Source organism: Quercus suber, unplaced genomic scaffold, assembly GCF_002906115.3.
Source record: "Quercus suber isolate HL8 unplaced genomic scaffold, Cork oak 2.0 scaffold_30, whole genome shotgun sequence".
Classification (NCBI taxonomy): Eukaryota; Viridiplantae; Streptophyta; class Magnoliopsida; order Fagales; family Fagaceae; genus Quercus; species Quercus suber.
Window position 1 is genome coordinate 1,633,378 of NW_027069495.1, and position 17,890 is coordinate 1,651,267.

Sequence of the window (17,890 nt, forward strand, 5' to 3'; positions counted from 1 at the left end):
GAAGTCTTCTTCTCTCAATCCAACGCGTGAAAGGTGACTTGGAAATTTAGCTAAGTGCTTTGCTCATAGCGTCATTTCCCAGGCCGACCGAGGACAAATTTCTATTTCTATGTTCATGATGATAGTCCTCATCATACGAGAAAGACTTGCTAGGGGGAGTCATTGATCTGTGCCTGTAGCTACCATCCTTCTCACCATCAAAAGAGAAGTCAGGATTGGGGGAAGCTCGCCTTCGCCGTTCATGGCGCAAGCTTCTCCTCAAGTGATCAATCTCCTTCTGCATGTTTATGGCATTCTTCTCCTGAGATATGTGGCTTTTACCCCGAGCTTTGCTCTTGCTGGTGTGGGTAGTGTGTACACTTCCCTCTCGATCCCTTTGTCGTTCAAGATCATGGATCACTACGTTGGGAACCCATAGATTCTGCCTGGTATGGACCTGAACTTACCATCGTTGAAAGTTGGATTCACTATAACACCAGTAATTTCTCATAGACGACGCCAATTGTAAGGACTAGATTTGAATTCCCAGCCCACTACATGGATGGACTTAAGCCCAAAAAGCCCAAAATAATGAATTTATAGAGAATGGGTTGGAAAAATGGGGTTTAGTTAATCAAACAAACGCTAGAGTGGGTTCAAATGATAAGAGAATGAAAGGAAGAAGAATTGCATTGAAGAAAAATAGTCCTCGGCAAAAGTTCGAGGATGTCTGTTCTTATATATTGATTTCAAATTAAGTTACAAATTTAGTTCCTGGAAACTACAGTATTTTTCTCTTTAATTCATAATCCCCCTTTCTTGTTGCCTTATTCTCCTTTTATATCCTCTTTCCTTCTCATTCCCACCTCACACGTGTATACTGGAGGGTTGATGTTGATACTTGTCCCATCAGCCCCTCCCCTCTGTCATTGTATAGTAGTTGTAAGGTTGAAACAACACTGTTCAGGTATCACCTCCACATTAATGCGATCAGAGAGTTAGCTGCAGTGCATTTAATGTGGAGGCAGCAGCTTTCTCCTTAGATATTTTATGACACTTTCCTGTTTGATACCTCCACAGTACTTATCAACAACAATGAGACTTCTTGGAACATCACCCTGAGTGATAGACAACCTTTTTGGACCTTGGCATCAATCAGTCGATGATGTATTTACCCTCGGCCCACCTTCTCGAGCCATTATGGTCAAAGTTAACCTCTATTTACTAGTACAGTCTTTTCTAATAAAGATTTCTTTTCCTCGGACAACCCCTTGTCCTCGGATTGGGCCACAGACTCGTAACACGAACAAATGATGGGCTCCGGGCCCAATATCCCTACAAATTTGTATTTACTTTTCATATGAGATGGATTACTAAAGAAAACCAACTAACAAATCCAATACTCAAAATTATCGACATATGTAGAAGAGTACTACATACTTTCACATAACAGAAATACTTCAAATTCTATGAAAAGAAATAAGTATACAATATTATTTTATAAATTGATAACTAGCAAGTATCTGACCCTACATCTTAAAAACTTGAGAACTAATAGAAACATTTTGAAGCTTTGGAGGCCCTCTCTTTCTTATAATAATGCCACTTAATTTTTTTCCCTTACAATAAATCAGGGAAAGAGGACTTGAAGCCAAGTTCTCTATAAAAGGAAAGAGGACTAGCAAAGTACACTCACTTTAGAATAAAGAATTTGTGGGAAAGAATTAATTCATTACGAAAAACAAAACAAAAATTAATGTGAAGTTTAATTCACGCACATATCCTGGAAGGCGGAAAGCCATCAAATTGCACCAACTTTTTTTTTTTTAATCATTTGATAGTATATGTTTATGTATATCTATTTAAATAATATATTAATTTTTATAATTTTTATTATTTTATTTTTACTATCTATTTTTATAATTTAGTTTTATTTATACTTTTAAAATTTATTTAATTTACATATGAAACTTGATTAAGTCGTGTATTGCATGGGAAAAAAATAAGGCCTAAAAGCCATACAAAATAATTCAAAAATTTTAGAATAAGAGAAGTAGTGGTCTATTACCGAAAAAAAAAAAGTTGATATTATCAGTTATGTATTTTAAAATATTTAGTATAACTTTTTTTCCCCTTTTCTCAATGGGTTGTAGGGAGATTTAACGTTGTATGTTTTTAGGTGTTGGATAAATTTTGCATTATTACTTTAGACTTATCAATTATGTTTTCATAACTAATTTTGTTACTAATATAAACCGAAGAAGGAGTATTATTTTCCACAAACCTTAATAATCTTTTTCAGGCTTGAAGTGGAATGTCATTCTCAAAAATCTTGGAAAATCAATAAAACTATATGGGTAAATTGCAAATTATACCCCTAAAGTTTGGGGGTGATTGGATTTTATACCTTAAAGTTTTAGAATTTGGATGTTACATCCTGAAGTTTGCCGATGTTTGGATTTTACACCCTGACATTTCAAAATTTGGATTTTACCCCCTATATTTTAGAAGTGTTTGGATTTTATTTCCTAAAGTCTTGGGGTGTTTGGATTTTACACCCTAACGTTTCAAAATTTGGGGGTGTAAAATCCAAATAATCCTAAACTTAAGAAGGTAAAATCCAAGTTTTGAAATGTCAGGGTGTAAAATCCAAACATCCCAAACTTTAGGGGGTAAAATTCAAATTCTAAAATTTTAGGGTGTAAAATCTAATCACTTTTAAACTTTAGGAGTGTAATTTACAATTTATCCAAACTATAATAATAATTACCTCCAAAATTATTTAATAAAGTATATTAAATAAATTTTAACAACATTCTATTTATTTAGAGATTAGAGATAATTTAGTTTCTTTAAGATCTTATCCTCACTCCCCGTATGTGTCAAATACTTAGTATTAAAAAAAAAAAAAAATAGAGATAAGATTTTAAGTATGAGTTTGGATTGTGTCTGGTGGCTGGCATTTTTGTGTTTGGTGTTTAAACAGTGGATCTATGCACTGTTCACAAGACTCACAAGTATAGAATTCAGCAAAATTTTCATTAAAACTGGGTCTTACGGTACTATTTACATATTTAAAAATTATTTTACTATAATATTTTTAGTTTTCAGTTTTTAACAGTAAGCGGATTCTAAACAGACCCTAAATAATATTTTATGCATTCTCAAAAAAAAAAAAAAAAAAAAAAATTTTATGCAAAAGTAATAAATAATATTTTATGCATTCTCAAAAAAAAAAAAAAAAAAAAAAATTTTATGCAAAAGTAGGAGTGCCCTTATTGGCTAATGAAAACCCACCGCATCGGAGTAAAGCCCCGATAAAAACTCAAGTCTGCTTCACGTCTGTCTCAACTCTCAAACAAAAAGAAAGGGTTTTTAATTTTGATAATTAGGGTTTTTCTTTTCTGATTGTCCCCCCCAAAAAAAAAAAAAAAAATTCTCAGTTAAATTCGATTTCAGAAAATAAATTTTTTTTTGGGGCTTTTGCAAAATCCCAATTCTGAAATCACAGTTTGACGTGAAATCAATAAATTTCAGAGCTTCTTAAGGAGGGAGCGAGTGAGTGAGTGAGTGAGAACTAAGAGAAAGAAGAAGAAGAAGAAGAAGAAAGAAGGAAGAATGGGTGCACAGAAAAAGGGTGCAACTAGGTTTTCAGAGGACCCTGAGGAACTGGCACGTGTCCCCTTGCAAGCCATCCTATTGGCTGATAGCTTCACCACCAAGTTCCGACCCATCACTCTCGACCGCCCCAAAGTACTCTCTCTTTCTCTCTCTCTCTCTCTCTTTCTATGTATGTATGTATTTGTGTATGTTTGTATGTATTTATATGTATGTATCTATAATTCTGTGTTGAATTGTGAAATTAATGTACATTGTTTGAAAACTGTAGTCCTCTCAATTGGGTCAAGAATTGTGTTAGGATGGGATGGAGTATTAGTTTGATAAAATTTGACATCTTTGTGTTTGTTTTCTCAATTGGGGTTGTTGTTTTTTGAATAAGTTTTGATATTTTTGCTACTTTTGAGGCTTGAATGAGAGTGTACTATGGTTTACTAAGCTTAATTGTATGTGGGTTAATTTTAGATGAGTTAAAAAAGTACGAGACTTGTATGTAATGTTCAAATATTTCTCTTCCCCGAGCTACTTCTCTTGTAATATCAACATGGAGGGTGAGAGGTTGTGTGTTAGGGGCGGATGCCCTTGGAAATAACCCGGCAGCTGGTTCTGGCGGGTGGGGCCACCGTAGGTTTTACTTGATGGAAACGAGTCCAAAGGGCTCTTCTTTAGAAAGGTTTCTTAGTTATCACAAGAATATATGTACTTGTCTTCCCTCAAAATTTTGCTCCTAAGAAAAGTTACATTGATGAATTTGATCAAGCATATGTGAACGAATAAACAAGGGTTATTCATATAAGGATTGCTAAATGTTAGGGACTAGGCTGGTTGAATATAGGACAAAAACATCATTACATTGATTAAATTTTGGATGATTTTTATGAATGCTTCATTATCACTTTTTTTCCCCTCCAGCTTACTTGGTCTTTCCATTTACGCAGTGACATGGGCTTTTATTGATAGAAACTTGTGATCATGTGTGTGGATTAAACCATTGTAATGGGATTTTATTGTTCTTTTCTTTTCTCATGTTGGACACTTGGACCCCTTATATATACTCCCTCCGTCTCACTTTTTTTGTCCTCTATTCCATTTTGAGATGTCCCAAAATATTGTCCTGTTTCTAAAAATAAAAGTCAGTAATTTACTAATATTCATATTATACCCCTATTAATTTACTAATTCAATTTTTTGATAAATTCTTTTAAGGGTAATTTTGGAAACTTATACATTTTTAAAAGATAGACAAGACAATAAATGATATTCCCTTAAAAAGTTTAACTTTTCAAACAGGACAAAAAAAGTAGGATAGAGGGAGTATAATTGTTCTTTTGATTCCATTCTTGTACTTATGTAATTCTTTTTTGAAGGTACTATTACCATTAGTTAATGTCCCGATGATAAATTACACCCTAGCATGGCTTGAATCTGCTGGCGTCGAGGAGGTTATAGTTTTTTGCTGTGCTCACTCCAAGCAAGTGATTAATTATTTGGAGAGTTCCGAGTGGTTTTCACATCCAAACTTTTCTGTCACGACAATAGAGTCGCACAATTCTATCAGTGCTGGTGATGCTTTGCGCTTAATATATGAGCGTAATGTGGTATATCCTCTCAATTTCCAACCTTTAAAATCTAGCCTTTTGCACTTTTATCAATAAAAATATTGAGTCCCTTCTTTCCAGTTAGTTTCAATTATTCATTTTTTAACAAATGTAGTTCCACTGTGCTTGCATTTAGAACTTGCTGTTTCACTGAGTAACAATTTTTTCATCTTCTCTGGCTTTTGAAGATACATGGAGATTTTGTCCTCATTAGTGGAGACACTGTGAGCAATATGTCACTTACACAGGTCCTTAAAGAACATAAGGAGAGAAAGAAGAAAGATAGTAATGCTATAATGACCATGATTATTAAACGGTCAAAGTCTTCTCCAATCATTCAACAATCTCGACTTGGTACTGATGAGCTGTTTATGGCAATAGATCCTAATACTAAGCAGCTTTTATATTATGAGGACAAGGCGGACTATTCAAAAGGGGCAATATGTCTTGATAAGTTGCTGCTCGCTGATAATCCTTCAATTTCTTTGCACAATGACAAGCAGGTTAATTCCTTGGATCCTCCCCTCAAAATTTTCAGTTTTATTTTCAGAATAGAATACCCTACAGAAACAATTATATTTTCAGAATACCTATCTACCTATTAGTCATAAATTTATCTTTTGGTCTTTAAACAATTCTAATTAGCCTCTTCTTTTATTCACAATAATGACCACAAGTTATTGTAGAATATTGAAGGAAATTTAATGCTTGAGTGGATATACTCAATTTGATAGTAAAAAAATTGCTTGAGGTTTTATTCATTTTGGTAGCCAATATTATGTGATATTATATTGCTCGCCTGTTACAACTTTCTAAGAAGGAATGTAAAGATTTTTTGGGTCCTTATATTGTGATGGTATTCATATATTGGCATTGTCTCAGTTCTGGATTTTTTGAAATCTCTGGGCAGCGAATGCTCATAGGCGGCTTGTATGTTGAAGGACCTATTCTGGCTAATTTATTCCCAGTTAAATTCCTTGGGCACTGTTGTTCAGCAATGGCGAGTTGATCTTAGTGCTTTGTGTGTGTGTGTGTGTCTGTGAATGTGCCTGCCAAGCATAAAAAGGCAATAGATGACTGTGACTTACTAAATCTGCACTTGCACTCAATGCCATGGCTTGCTTCAGTCTGTCTTATTGCATGCATTGATAATCTATCTTGAATGACTATTAATTTTATTTCCATTTATATGTCTCTTCCCTAAGAAGTTCTGTGATTTTAATTTATGCTGAATTTTTTTTACTAAATTATGAATGTCTACTCTGTAGGATTGCTATATTGACATCTGCTCACCGGAAGTCCTCAGCCTTTTTACAGACAATTTTGACTACCAACATCTTCGGCGCCATTTTGTCAAGGGATTGCTTGTTGATGATGTGTGTGTTGCTCATTATACATATCCTTTCTTTAAGCTAAATTTAATTGCTTTTAGGCGTAAATATTCTGCTGGTATGTTTGAAAGCACTCTCTTTTTTACACATTTACATATCTATGCTGCAAAGACACATAAATGGACAGCACACAAAGACACGTTCCCCTGCAACTGATGTCTCCCTCTATTATTCTTCAAAGTGTAAATGGAACTTTATTTTATTAGAAAAAGTGTATAGAAATTATATTTCATGTCTCTACATGTATCCACAAACTTTTCTAGATATGTAGGATAAGATGGTGGTTAATAAAATGGTTGTTTTGTACACACCTGTTTTTGCACTACATGGAAAAAGACCTACATTCTTTTATGCATTCACAACTATGAAACATGTTTTAATTAGCAGAACCATAAATTATAAGTATTCCATACCGTGTTTGCATCTCAGTTTTTTATTTTTATTTTTATTTTTTATCTTCTTACCAGTAAGTAGTGATGTAATTAAGATTCCCTTCTCCGTTTTGGCTAATTGAAAATGGTCTCTATGTTTCATTTACAATGGATGACATTTTCTTGATCCGTAATTGCTTCAATGTTGTTGATAGTAAGTTCTGCTAATTGCACATGTTTTCTGTTGGTTTTGACAATTTCATTTTACACATCTTCTAAGTTATCCATCTGTTCTATCAGATTATGGGCTACAAAGTATTCACTCATGAAATCCACTCAAATTATGCGGCTAGAATTGATAACTTCCGAAGCTATGACAGTATTAGTAAGGACATAATTCAGAGGTGGACATACCCATTTGTTCCAGACGTTAAGTTCTTTGGGAATTCTGCCACTAAACTTGAAAGACAAGGGATGTATCGAGCATCAGGTAATGATCAAAAGATCTAATTGGTCAAAGGTCAACGTAGTTGGTAATAAGTGTTCGTTATTTTTTCTGTTAAATGTGATTTACTGAAACTTTGGTTTTTTTTCCCCCAGAAGTAGTGCAATCGCGTTCTGCAGAAATCGGTTCTTTCACTGTTATTGGAAATGGTACCAGAATTGGGAATAACACTAAAATTTCAAATTCGGTTGTTGGAGAAGGTTGTACTATAGGGTCAAATGCTTCAATAGAAGGTTCCTATATATGGGATAATGTCATTATTGAAGATGGTTGTAAGCTAATGCATTCAATAGTATGTGATGGAGTGGGTATAAAGTCAGGAGCAGTTTTGGAGCCTGGTGTAGTTTTGTCTTTTAAGGTATGTGTTTCAATGTTTGAACTGCCAAATTTGATACTTTCCCAGTTCTTCAAACTGTTGGATTGCTTTCTACAAGTCACTGAACTCAATATTATTAGTTCATTGGTATATATTTTTTCAGTGTCTTACCAAAATTCATTTTCTTAAATAATAATTGAAAGATACATAAATACATTATTGATAGTTATGGTCCTTACATGTTTTATTGGCTATATTTAGTTTGTGTGGTGTTTTGACACTTCATATTTTCCAGGTTATAATAGGACAACAATTTGTTGTTCCTTCGTACTCTAAGGTATCATTATTTCAACAGCCGACTAAGCAAGATAGTGACGAGGAGCTGGAGTATGCTGACAATAGCAGTGGGATTGTAGAAAATTCATGTAACTTCTCCTGCACTGCATCCCTTACCCTACTTTTCTGTCTTGTTTAGTTTGTCTACAGTTAGATAATTGTCATTGCAAAGCATAGCATTAATCTAATTATTATGATATGGGCAGAAATCTTAAGTTTATTGATAATAATTCTTGAATAATATACGCCTTTTAGGTCAATGAGCTTTGGGCCAACTGGCACATCCACCTCAGTTATGGGGAACATCAGGGTTGAATCCCCAAAAAAACCTCCACCTATGGGGAAAAAAAAAGTATTGAAGTGATGGGGAATTGTTGGCTCATAAAGCATTTTTTGTGGAAATATCAATTTCTTTTTAGGTGGGGGTTCCCTTATATACAAGGACATTTTATACAAGAGATAATGGAGATGGAAAATATGAATTAAATGCTTTTTTTTGTAGAAAAATAAATGTTTTTATTTATTTATTTTTGGCTCAAATGTGTAGTAGCTCTTCAAATATGTAAATATATCATTCTTTACTTGTTTTAAACTTTTGGCAAATTTTGGAATTCCACCACCTTCATAGTTTGTAGAGGAGCTTTGAGAAAGACAAGATAGTACAAGTGGTTAGAGATATGGAAGGGGATAAAGCTACAAGTCCAGATGGCTTTTCTATGGCCTTTTTCCAACACTTTTGGAGAGTGGTAGAAAGTGATGTTTTAGCAGTTTCTGAAGAGTTCTATCAGCACTGTAAGTTTGAGAAATCTCTAAATGCTACCTTTTTAGTTTTAATCCCTAAGAGAAATGATGCCTTTAGCATTCGAGATTTCAGACCTATTAGTTTAGTGGGGAGCTTGTATAAGATCTTGGCCAAGGTTTTGGCTAATCGATTGAAAGCGGTGCTAGATCAACTGATATCTGAATCTCAGAACAGTTTTGTGGGAGGTAGACAAATCCTTGATTCAGTTCTCATTGCCAATGAGTGTGTGGACAGCCGAACGAAGAGCAAGATTCTTGGGCTGATCTATAAGTTAGATATTGAGAGAGCATATGACAATGTGAATTGGGAGGCTCTTCTGAAGTTGATGAAGAAAATGGGCTTTAGGGAGAAATGGTGCAGTTGGATTCAAACTTGTATCTCGACAGTGTAGTTTTCTGTGTTAGTTAACGGGTCTCCAGCTAATTTCTTTGGCAGCTCTAGAGGTTTGAGATAAGGGGGTCCGCTGTCTCCCATGCTATTTTTAATTATGATGGAGGTGTTTAGTAGGATGGTGAAGAGAATGGAGGGGGTAGGATTACTTAGTGGCTTTAGGGCAGATGGCAGGAGGAGCAGAGGGGAATGTGTTTCGCATTTGCTATTTGCGGATGATACCATTTTGTTCTATGAGGCAGCGGCGGAGCAAATCCTACATATTCGATTGTTGCTACTTTATTTTCAGGCTGTGACTGGTTTGAAGGTGAACATAGCTAAGAGCGAAATGGTTCCTATAGAAGAGGTAAATAATGTGCATGCTTTGGCAGAAATATTGGGTTGTAGGGTTGGGACCCTGCCTATGACTTATCTTGGTATGCCGTTGGGGGCGTCCCATAAAGCCCCCTCTATTTGGAACCCTATATTAGAAAAAAATTGAAAGAAAGTTGGCTGGTTGGAAAAAATTGTATTTGTCAAAAGGTGGCAGATTGACATTGCTTAAAAGCATGTTATCTAGCCTCCCTACCTACTTCTTATCTCCATTCACCATTTCTAAACACGTGGCAAACAAAATTGAGAAGCTGCAAAGGGACTTCTTGTGGGGTGACGCTAAGACACATATGTTGGGTTTGGATAAGGCGTGCATGCCTATGGCTAATGGCGGTTTGGGTGTTAGGAAGTTAACCACGTTCAATAAAGCCTTACTTGGAAAGTGGCTTTGGCACTTTGGGATAGAGGAGAATAGGCTGTGGAGGAAGGTGGTAGCTTTGAAATTTGGGGAAGAATGGGGGGGATGGACCTCTAAGTTGGGAAGGGGTACTCATAGGTGTGGTCTTTGGAGAAGTATTCGGATGGGATGAGAAATGTTTCACAAAAATGTCCACTTTAAGGTCAGGGTGGGGGTTAGATTGAAATTCTGGACAAACAGGTGGTGTGGAGACCTTCCTCTCTAGTTGGCTTTTCTGATCTTGTACACTTTTGCTGCAAACAAGGAAGCTTCCGTAGAATCTTCTTTGTTGTGCCAAGGAGAAGGGAATAGGAGAACTTGGGATATTCGCTTCATTCGAGGTCCTAATGATTGAGAGGCAGATGTGATGGTCGAGTTCTTCCGATTCTTGGATTCTAATCAACCCCTTGTAACTGAGGGTGATCGTATGAGATGGAAGTTGTCAAAGAAACAGGATTTTACTATCCGCTCTTTTTATCACAAGTTACATGGTTCTTCTCCCATTGTCTTTCCTTGGAAAGGCATTTGGAAGGTTAAGGCACCCCGGCGTGTCTCTTTCTTTGTTTGGACAGCGGCATGGGATAGGATTCTCATAAGAGATAATCTGAGGCTTAAGGGCTATGACTTCGTTGATTGGTGTATTATGTGTCGGTGCTGTGGGGAGATAGTGGATCACTTGTTGTTACATTGTGGAAAGGCTTATCAGTTGTGGTGCTTTGTCTATAGAATCTTTGGGATTTCATGGGTCCCCTCTGGTACGGTGTCAGATCTTCTTTTTAGCTGGTGGAATTGGTTTGGGAAACGTTCATCTCACATTTGGAATTTAGTTCCATTGTGTCTAATGTGGTGTATTTGGAGGGAACGCAACCGGTGGTCATTTGAGGATTTGAATAGATCCGATGACCAAATGCTCGCTCTCTTTTCCGGTTCCCTTTTTGATTGGGCTAGGACTTGGGAACTCACATCTAGCGATTCTCTTCCACTCTTCCTTAGCTCTCTTTTTCTTTCTTCTTAGTGTTTTTCTTCTTTTTATTTGTACCTTTCTTTCTTTTCTTGTACATTTGATACGCTAGTGTATTTTTGCACTTAGCAGTTTTTTGAATATACTTAATTCTTACCTATCAAAAAAAAAAAAAAATAGTTTGTAGATTATATTTGAATGATTTGGATATGTCAAATATTTGAACAATGAATTCTATCCAAACTTTATAGGGTGCTGCCCTATCATAGCTTTTCTGCGTATTTTATGTGTGTAAAAATGATTCTTGTTTTGTTTTACAAAGCATGAAAGGTATCAATGCTATATGTATTTGGCTGCTAATAAATTGCCGATGGAATTATAAACATCTTTTGTTATGGTAGATAGTGCCAAAGAGTTTTGGTACTAGTATTTTCTTTTTAATTTTAAATTTTATAGTTACAAATTGGGGGGGGGGGGGGGGGGGGGGGGAGGGGGGTGGAGGGGGAATTTGATCCCTGGGTGTCCGTGTTAGAAACAATAGAAGGTGCCAGTTGAGCTACAAGGCTCTTGGCATTTTACAAGTAGTTTTTTGGCTGTCTTGTTAGTTCCCTTGCAATTCTTCTGTATAATGGTAAGATGTATATATGATTTTTGAATCGTTATTTTGTGTTATTATAAGCAATTTTATATGCAGCAATGGCAGATACTGTGGATAAGTCAAATGGTCAGCTTACATCCGAATTATTAGATGAAGAGTGTGGGCCTACATATGAGGTTAGCTTTAAATTTCATTTTTGTATTTCCCCAGGATCAAGATTTAGCTTGTTAGTGTTTAATATTTCTTGGTTTATTCTGTCACTTATGTGATAGATTTTCATTTTTCATTATTTGGTACACAAATAATTCTTAAGTATAACACTATTTTGTGATTGAATATGCCAACGAGTCTTATTCCAATTACTGTTATTGATCAGCTTGGTACAGGTGGGGTTGGATATATTTGGTCAATATGTGAAGGAAGTCATGAAGAAGAATGGAGGCATTCAATTGCACCGATTCCTGCAGATAAACTTGCCGAGGCAATGCAAACTACCGATGATGATCTGGAATTGTTAACTCAAGATGGCAGTGTTCTTCCTCCTTCCGGAGAATTAAAACCTGACTCTAATTATTCAGATGATAATGAAGATCCAAGAGATGTTTCCATCTACTTTGAGAAAGAGGTGAGAATGACAACCACAAAAGTGATGGTATTGGATAAACTTTTGTACAGAATGAACGTTTATTCATCCATTTTCATTTGCAGGTTGAAGCAACTTTTCTACGGGCTGTGCACGAAAACATTAAAGAAGATCATGTAATCTTAGAAGTGAACTCATTGCGGTATGCTATTTTTATTGGTCATTTCTTTTTAAGCAGTTTCAATTCACCATGTAGCTTGTGTAGTTGAGCTTCTAATAATTGTCATTCTCCCTCTCCCTCTTCCTTCACTAAATTTAGGTCAACAGTACCAACATTCAACTTTTCTCCCAGGTTATCAAAAAACTTTTCTCCCAGACTTCCCTGAAACACCACCACCACTACTTCCCTCCCATTAACTTTTAAGTTTTTATTGGTTTTAGTGTTGAGGCTTTTTGTGCAATCAGGAACTTGAAATTAGTTTTCATGTTCTCAACAAAACAATAAAGAGATTTCTTGAAAATATTTTCCATTGAACTATTACATTGAAACAAGCTGAACTTATGATGAGATTCATAATCACCTACTTTAATGTCTCTACCTCCTAGTTTGTTAAGCCTAGGCATGGTATTAGCCCTATTAATTTGCCTTTTGTCAGAGTTAGATTATACTTTCCTAACTCAGCTTCATGTCACTCCTTTCCTGCCCTCTTTCCTAGGTTATGGTGCCTTTTTCTAACTAGATAATGCTTAGGGCATAATGTAAAACTTTAGTTGGGGTTTTCATTAAACACATACTTTTATGTAATAATGATTCAGATGGAAGTGGGATGTTAAGGCTTTTAGAGCTTCAAAATAAATTACTTTTTCATATGGCATTGATTTGATGTAGCAGGATGAGTATTGCAATCTTAGATAATTATTGAGCCCTGTATAGCTTCAGCAACAGTGAGTCTTGTTTTTAAACGTTTATTACCCCCCACTAAAGCCTTTAAGTCTTACATCTCTTGTCATATTGTACTTAAAAAAAAACTAGAGTTAATTTATTGTGAACTTGATGTTGTCCAAAAGTTTAATCAAATGATTCAAATCACAATCTTCAAATCTATTCTTTCACTATCACAATCCCAAAGAATCTTACTTTGCAAAACCTAGCCGAAGAAATAAGTCATCTTACACAGACAGCTTTTGGAATCTTTCTTGTGTCACCATTGCAAATCCCTCCAATTTCCATCCAAATGTGCCTCCATGTTATTCTTCTGGATTTTTGTTTCTTCTATAATTTTATAGGCTATGTTTGGATGTATTCATTGAATTATGCTTATATAATAGTGTTGGAATAATGGTTATAAACATTAGCATTCATCATTTCATACCAGCTTAAGTTTGTGGGACAAGTGGTAGTTTATCGTGTGTGTGTATATATATATTTATCTATATATTCAGTTGGGATTAAGGTTTAGTTGATTTGAGTTCAGAATGGTTTTGTATTCTGTGAGGGCTGTTTGCTTATCATATTACTTCCTTTCCCATTTACTTGGCAGGTTGTCATACAATAAATTATTCACAGACTGTGCTGGAGCTATATTTTATTCTTTGATGAAGTTGGCATTAGAAACTCCACATAGTTCACCCAGTAAGTTTTTTAATGTTTTCATTATTTCTTTTGTTTTTTTTCCTTGATCAGAAGTTTTGCTATGTTTTCTGGTAAGTATATCCATTCAGGTAGAGGTTCTTATTTCTGATCATTTCAAATAAAGCTCTTTATGCTTTTAAGTCATAACCTCTTTCTGCACTTTGATGAATATGTCTAAAGTAGATGAAGCAGTGTTGTAAATTATGATTGATAAGACCAACTGTTAGTTTTTGCCCACTTTTGAGTTTTGCCTTCAAAAACACTCTTTCATGTTATATGGCCTGAGAAAAATGCTAATTGTTGGAGTATAGCTTAATTGTTTTGGGGAAAATCCTCTTTGGAGGCCATAGACTTAACTAATGGCCCCCACAACATCTAAGGAGAATTTATTGCCCTGGGAGTAAGTCTCTATGGTAGGTCATCAGGCTTGTCAATACCTTCTTCCCTTGTAATTAGCCACTGCCAGAAAATTCCAGCAACCACATATCTTTAGGATATTTTATTTAATCTATTATATATCCTTGTATTTTCAAGGCTCATTTGCTTTATTATATGTATGTAAAGCGTTTTTTTTTTTTTTTTTTTTTGTCCTGTTAAAAATTATGCCCTTTTTATATTACTTGCAAATCATTACCCTTTTTTATTTGCTATGCACTCTTCCACCCTCTTTTGTTGTCATAATGCTAATGCTTATAAGGTCTCATGGTTCTTTATGATTCTCCTTGACCTAGTAACTTTTTGTGGATTAATATTTTCATTCAGCTGCCTTGTCTTGCAAGGGGTTTGGGGTTTCTGTTGTCCAATGGGCTAAACTCTGAGAGGGGTGGCACACATACACTTGTATGAATTTTTCATGGTTTCAGCTTGGTTTTAATGATAGCATATTGCATTTGTACATTTAGTACTTTCTTATGCTGTTCATATCTTTCTCCATAACAGATGTCTTTTATATATGACAAGTTTTCCTTGCCTTTTGATCTATGCAATGAAAAATTCTTGATTATATTCCACTTTTTAGGTGAATTATGTAATAGCACAATGGAAGTAATTACAAAATGGAAAAAACTTCTGAAGTCTTACCTGACTGACATTGATGAGCAGGTTTGTATTTTATAGTCCCTTATTGTAGCCATCTCTTTGACTTTAATTTTTTCCGAAGTTGCACTTCTGAACTGGCATTTTATAACGATTCCTTCATTTTAACCTCTTTGGAAGATGATTGGTTATAGATTTAATTAGTTGATTTAAAATTATACTTGTCCTATGTTAATTTGGGAGGCAAATGAAAGGGATCCCCCAACCCCCTCAAAAAAAAAAAAAAAAAAAAAAAAAAGAGAGATTTTCTCTCAATTATTTTCACTCTCCACATATATATATATATATATATGTATATATATGGAGTCTCTACTTCTAACCTGTGTGCCAATTAAACTACTATATTTCTCGGTTATTTCAATAGATTTTGATTTATCAACAATAACTTTCACTGATGGAAATTGAATGCTGATCTTAATCAGAGTCATATGGGTCTTTGCATTATAATTTTAGATATATTTACACAAGGCATGATTAACTTGGCTATAATGTTATTAGATATTGTATTGATGGTTACCAATCTAATGCTCATTATTTCATAGTCAATTTTGTACTAATTTTTTCTTGAATACTTCACAGATCGAAGTAATACAAAAATTTGAAGAAATTTGTTTGGAATCTGCCAAGGAATTCTCTCCATTGTTTTCAAAGGTATAATTTTCTTTACATTTTACGGTCGTAAGGTAGATGGGTACTATTAACGTGCTAAACAGACAAGAATGAGAGGGTGCACTTCTCTTCAGTATGTAGTTTTCTATGATGCTTGTGGTCCCTTATTATTATATTTTTATTCCATCAAACACGCACACACATTGTTGCGGGCTCTTCCATCAGCAATGATGCTATCATAGTAATATAGTTTATGTGATCTACTTTGGGAGCCCTCCTCTGATTGGTTTCTTGAAGGTTGATTTAAATTGTTGGGTAAATTACATTTTAAACCTTATACTTTAGGGTTGGTTTCAAATTAAACCCTATTGTTTCAAAAGTCACAAATTAAACCCAAAGATTGTTATCAAATAAACACTATAGTCCTGTTAGTTTCAGATTGATCCCTGGACTCTTAAAATTGTATCAATTTAAACCCTCCAATCTAACCCATTAAACTGAAAAATCCAGGGTTTAAATTGATATGATTTTAGAAGTTTAGGTTTCAATTTGAATCTAGTGAAACTATAAGGTTTAATTTGCAACAGTCTTAAACTTCAGTGTTTAGTTTGGAAACCTTGACTGACTTGGTACATGCCACACCATGAAGAACTATTATTTCCATTTTCCAATCATTTCATGAAGATACCATGAATAAGGTGGAGATCGCTGATGCAATGAGGTAGGGTTTCTGTAATGGTGGATGCTGGTAGTAGAAATGTTGTGAATTGGACTTAAGACAGAAAACAGGTCATTGGAAAATTTTTCTATCTACTCAAAAGGGCTCTTGGCTTTCTAGCCTTGTAGTTGTTTTTATAAACCCTGTAAATTGGTAGGCAAAAGGGAACTGGATTTCTTGGCTAAAATAGGTGCCATGTAATTGGAAAATGATGGAGACCTGTTATCATTTTGTGGTGGATTCTTCATTTTTTCCATCAAGTTTTATGGTTAAGTAGACTCAGTTTGATTTTGTTTTATTCTGCCGATACTAATTATTGCTATTTTCTTTTGCAGATTCTGTTTCATCTGTATGACAAAGATCTCATACAAGAAGATGCTATTCTAAAGTGGGATGATGAGAAAAAAAATGCTGACGAAGCAGATAAAGTTTTTGTTAAGCAGTCAGAAAAATTCATTCAAGTAAGAATCATTACTCATAAATTTTCTTTTCTTAAAAATAAAAGAAAGAATTTTTTTTTTCAATAAATTGCTCCTGCAGTGTGGCCAATATCTTTATTCTGGATTGCTTGACTTTTAAGGAATAAAAATTAAGATAGATGATTTATACCCTTCCTATTGGCCATGCTTCTCTCAAATATCACCTGATGTTGTCATAATATTTGCATGTTCATATGTGTTTTTCGGTTGCAGTGGTTGAGAGAGGCACCGGAAGAAGACGATGAAGAAGAAGATGAAGAAGAATAGAAAGGAGTTGATTCATAGATCTAATTTGCCCGGGGTGGGATAATCTGTTACAAGTATCAAATTGATATATCATCTTTTAGGATGTTGTATTATATAGTGGTGATAAGGGTTTTGTCCATGGTTTTGAAAGAGCCATGATCCATTTTCAATAGAGGGAACCCAAAACTGAAACTTTTTTTTTTATTATTCTTTTGACTTGTCTTTATATAATTTTGAATGAAAAGTAAGGTTTGAGAAAGTAATTTCCCAAATTTGTTACTTTCATAGTATGATTTTATCATTTATGCCATTTTTATTTCCCAATTTTCAAATGCAGGTCCTTATTTTTTTTTTTTTAAACAAACCATCTGCATCTGTAATTATTAATAGTTAAACTTGAGACTGTTTACTTGAACCATCTCTTTTATCTCATTGTATGTACTTTTGATTTCTTTATTAATGGTTTTCGGATTCTCAGTTGTACCACAAGTCGTGGCCTAAATCACATTATATAACAGCAATGATATAAAAGAAAGTAATTTTCTTTTAAACTGACAAATCACTAATTGGGTAAAATATTTCATTACTGAAGGCATAATAAGAGGTTTCGTTCGTAATTTTGTTGAATTGAGTTGGTGATTAAGATGTTTTGGTTAGGTATCTGGGATTTTTTGAACACTCACAATTTTTGTACAATAAATGTGTGGAATCAATACACTACGCAAAAATCAACATTATACACAACCAATATAAATTATTATTATTATTTTTTTTTTTGATAGCTATATAAATTATGTTCCTTATTGTACTAAATAAATATACAAAATCAATATTATAAATTGAAATTAGACAAATAAACACAATTATTTTTTAAATTGAGTCTGGATAAATAA

The 17,890-nt window shown here is 34.4% G+C and overlaps 1 protein-coding gene across 2 annotated transcripts; it reads left to right on the forward strand.

The window, feature by feature from the left end:
• Positions 1–3,274: 3,274 nt before the first annotated feature.
• LOC112039284 (uncharacterized) lies at positions 3,275–17,282 on the forward strand. 2 transcript variants are annotated; one of them, XM_065770370.1, is made up of 15 exons: positions 3,275–3,732; positions 4,965–5,195; positions 5,384–5,698; positions 6,464–6,571; positions 7,258–7,447; positions 7,561–7,820; positions 8,074–8,203; positions 11,731–11,810; positions 12,011–12,259; positions 12,343–12,419; positions 13,759–13,850; positions 14,869–14,951; positions 15,525–15,596; positions 16,608–16,733; positions 16,965–17,282. In XM_065770370.1, exons 1-15 carry the CDS (start codon positions 3,598–3,600, stop codon positions 17,016–17,018), a joined length of 2,202 nt encoding a protein of 733 aa, XP_065626442.1. In that variant the 5' UTR covers positions 3,275–3,597; the 3' UTR covers positions 17,019–17,282. The 2 variants fall into 2 exon arrangements, with proteins under 2 accessions (XP_065626442.1, XP_065626441.1); XM_065770369.1 differs by having other exon boundaries at positions 3,277–3,732; positions 7,558–7,820.
• The last annotated feature ends 608 nt before the right edge of the window (positions 17,283–17,890 follow it).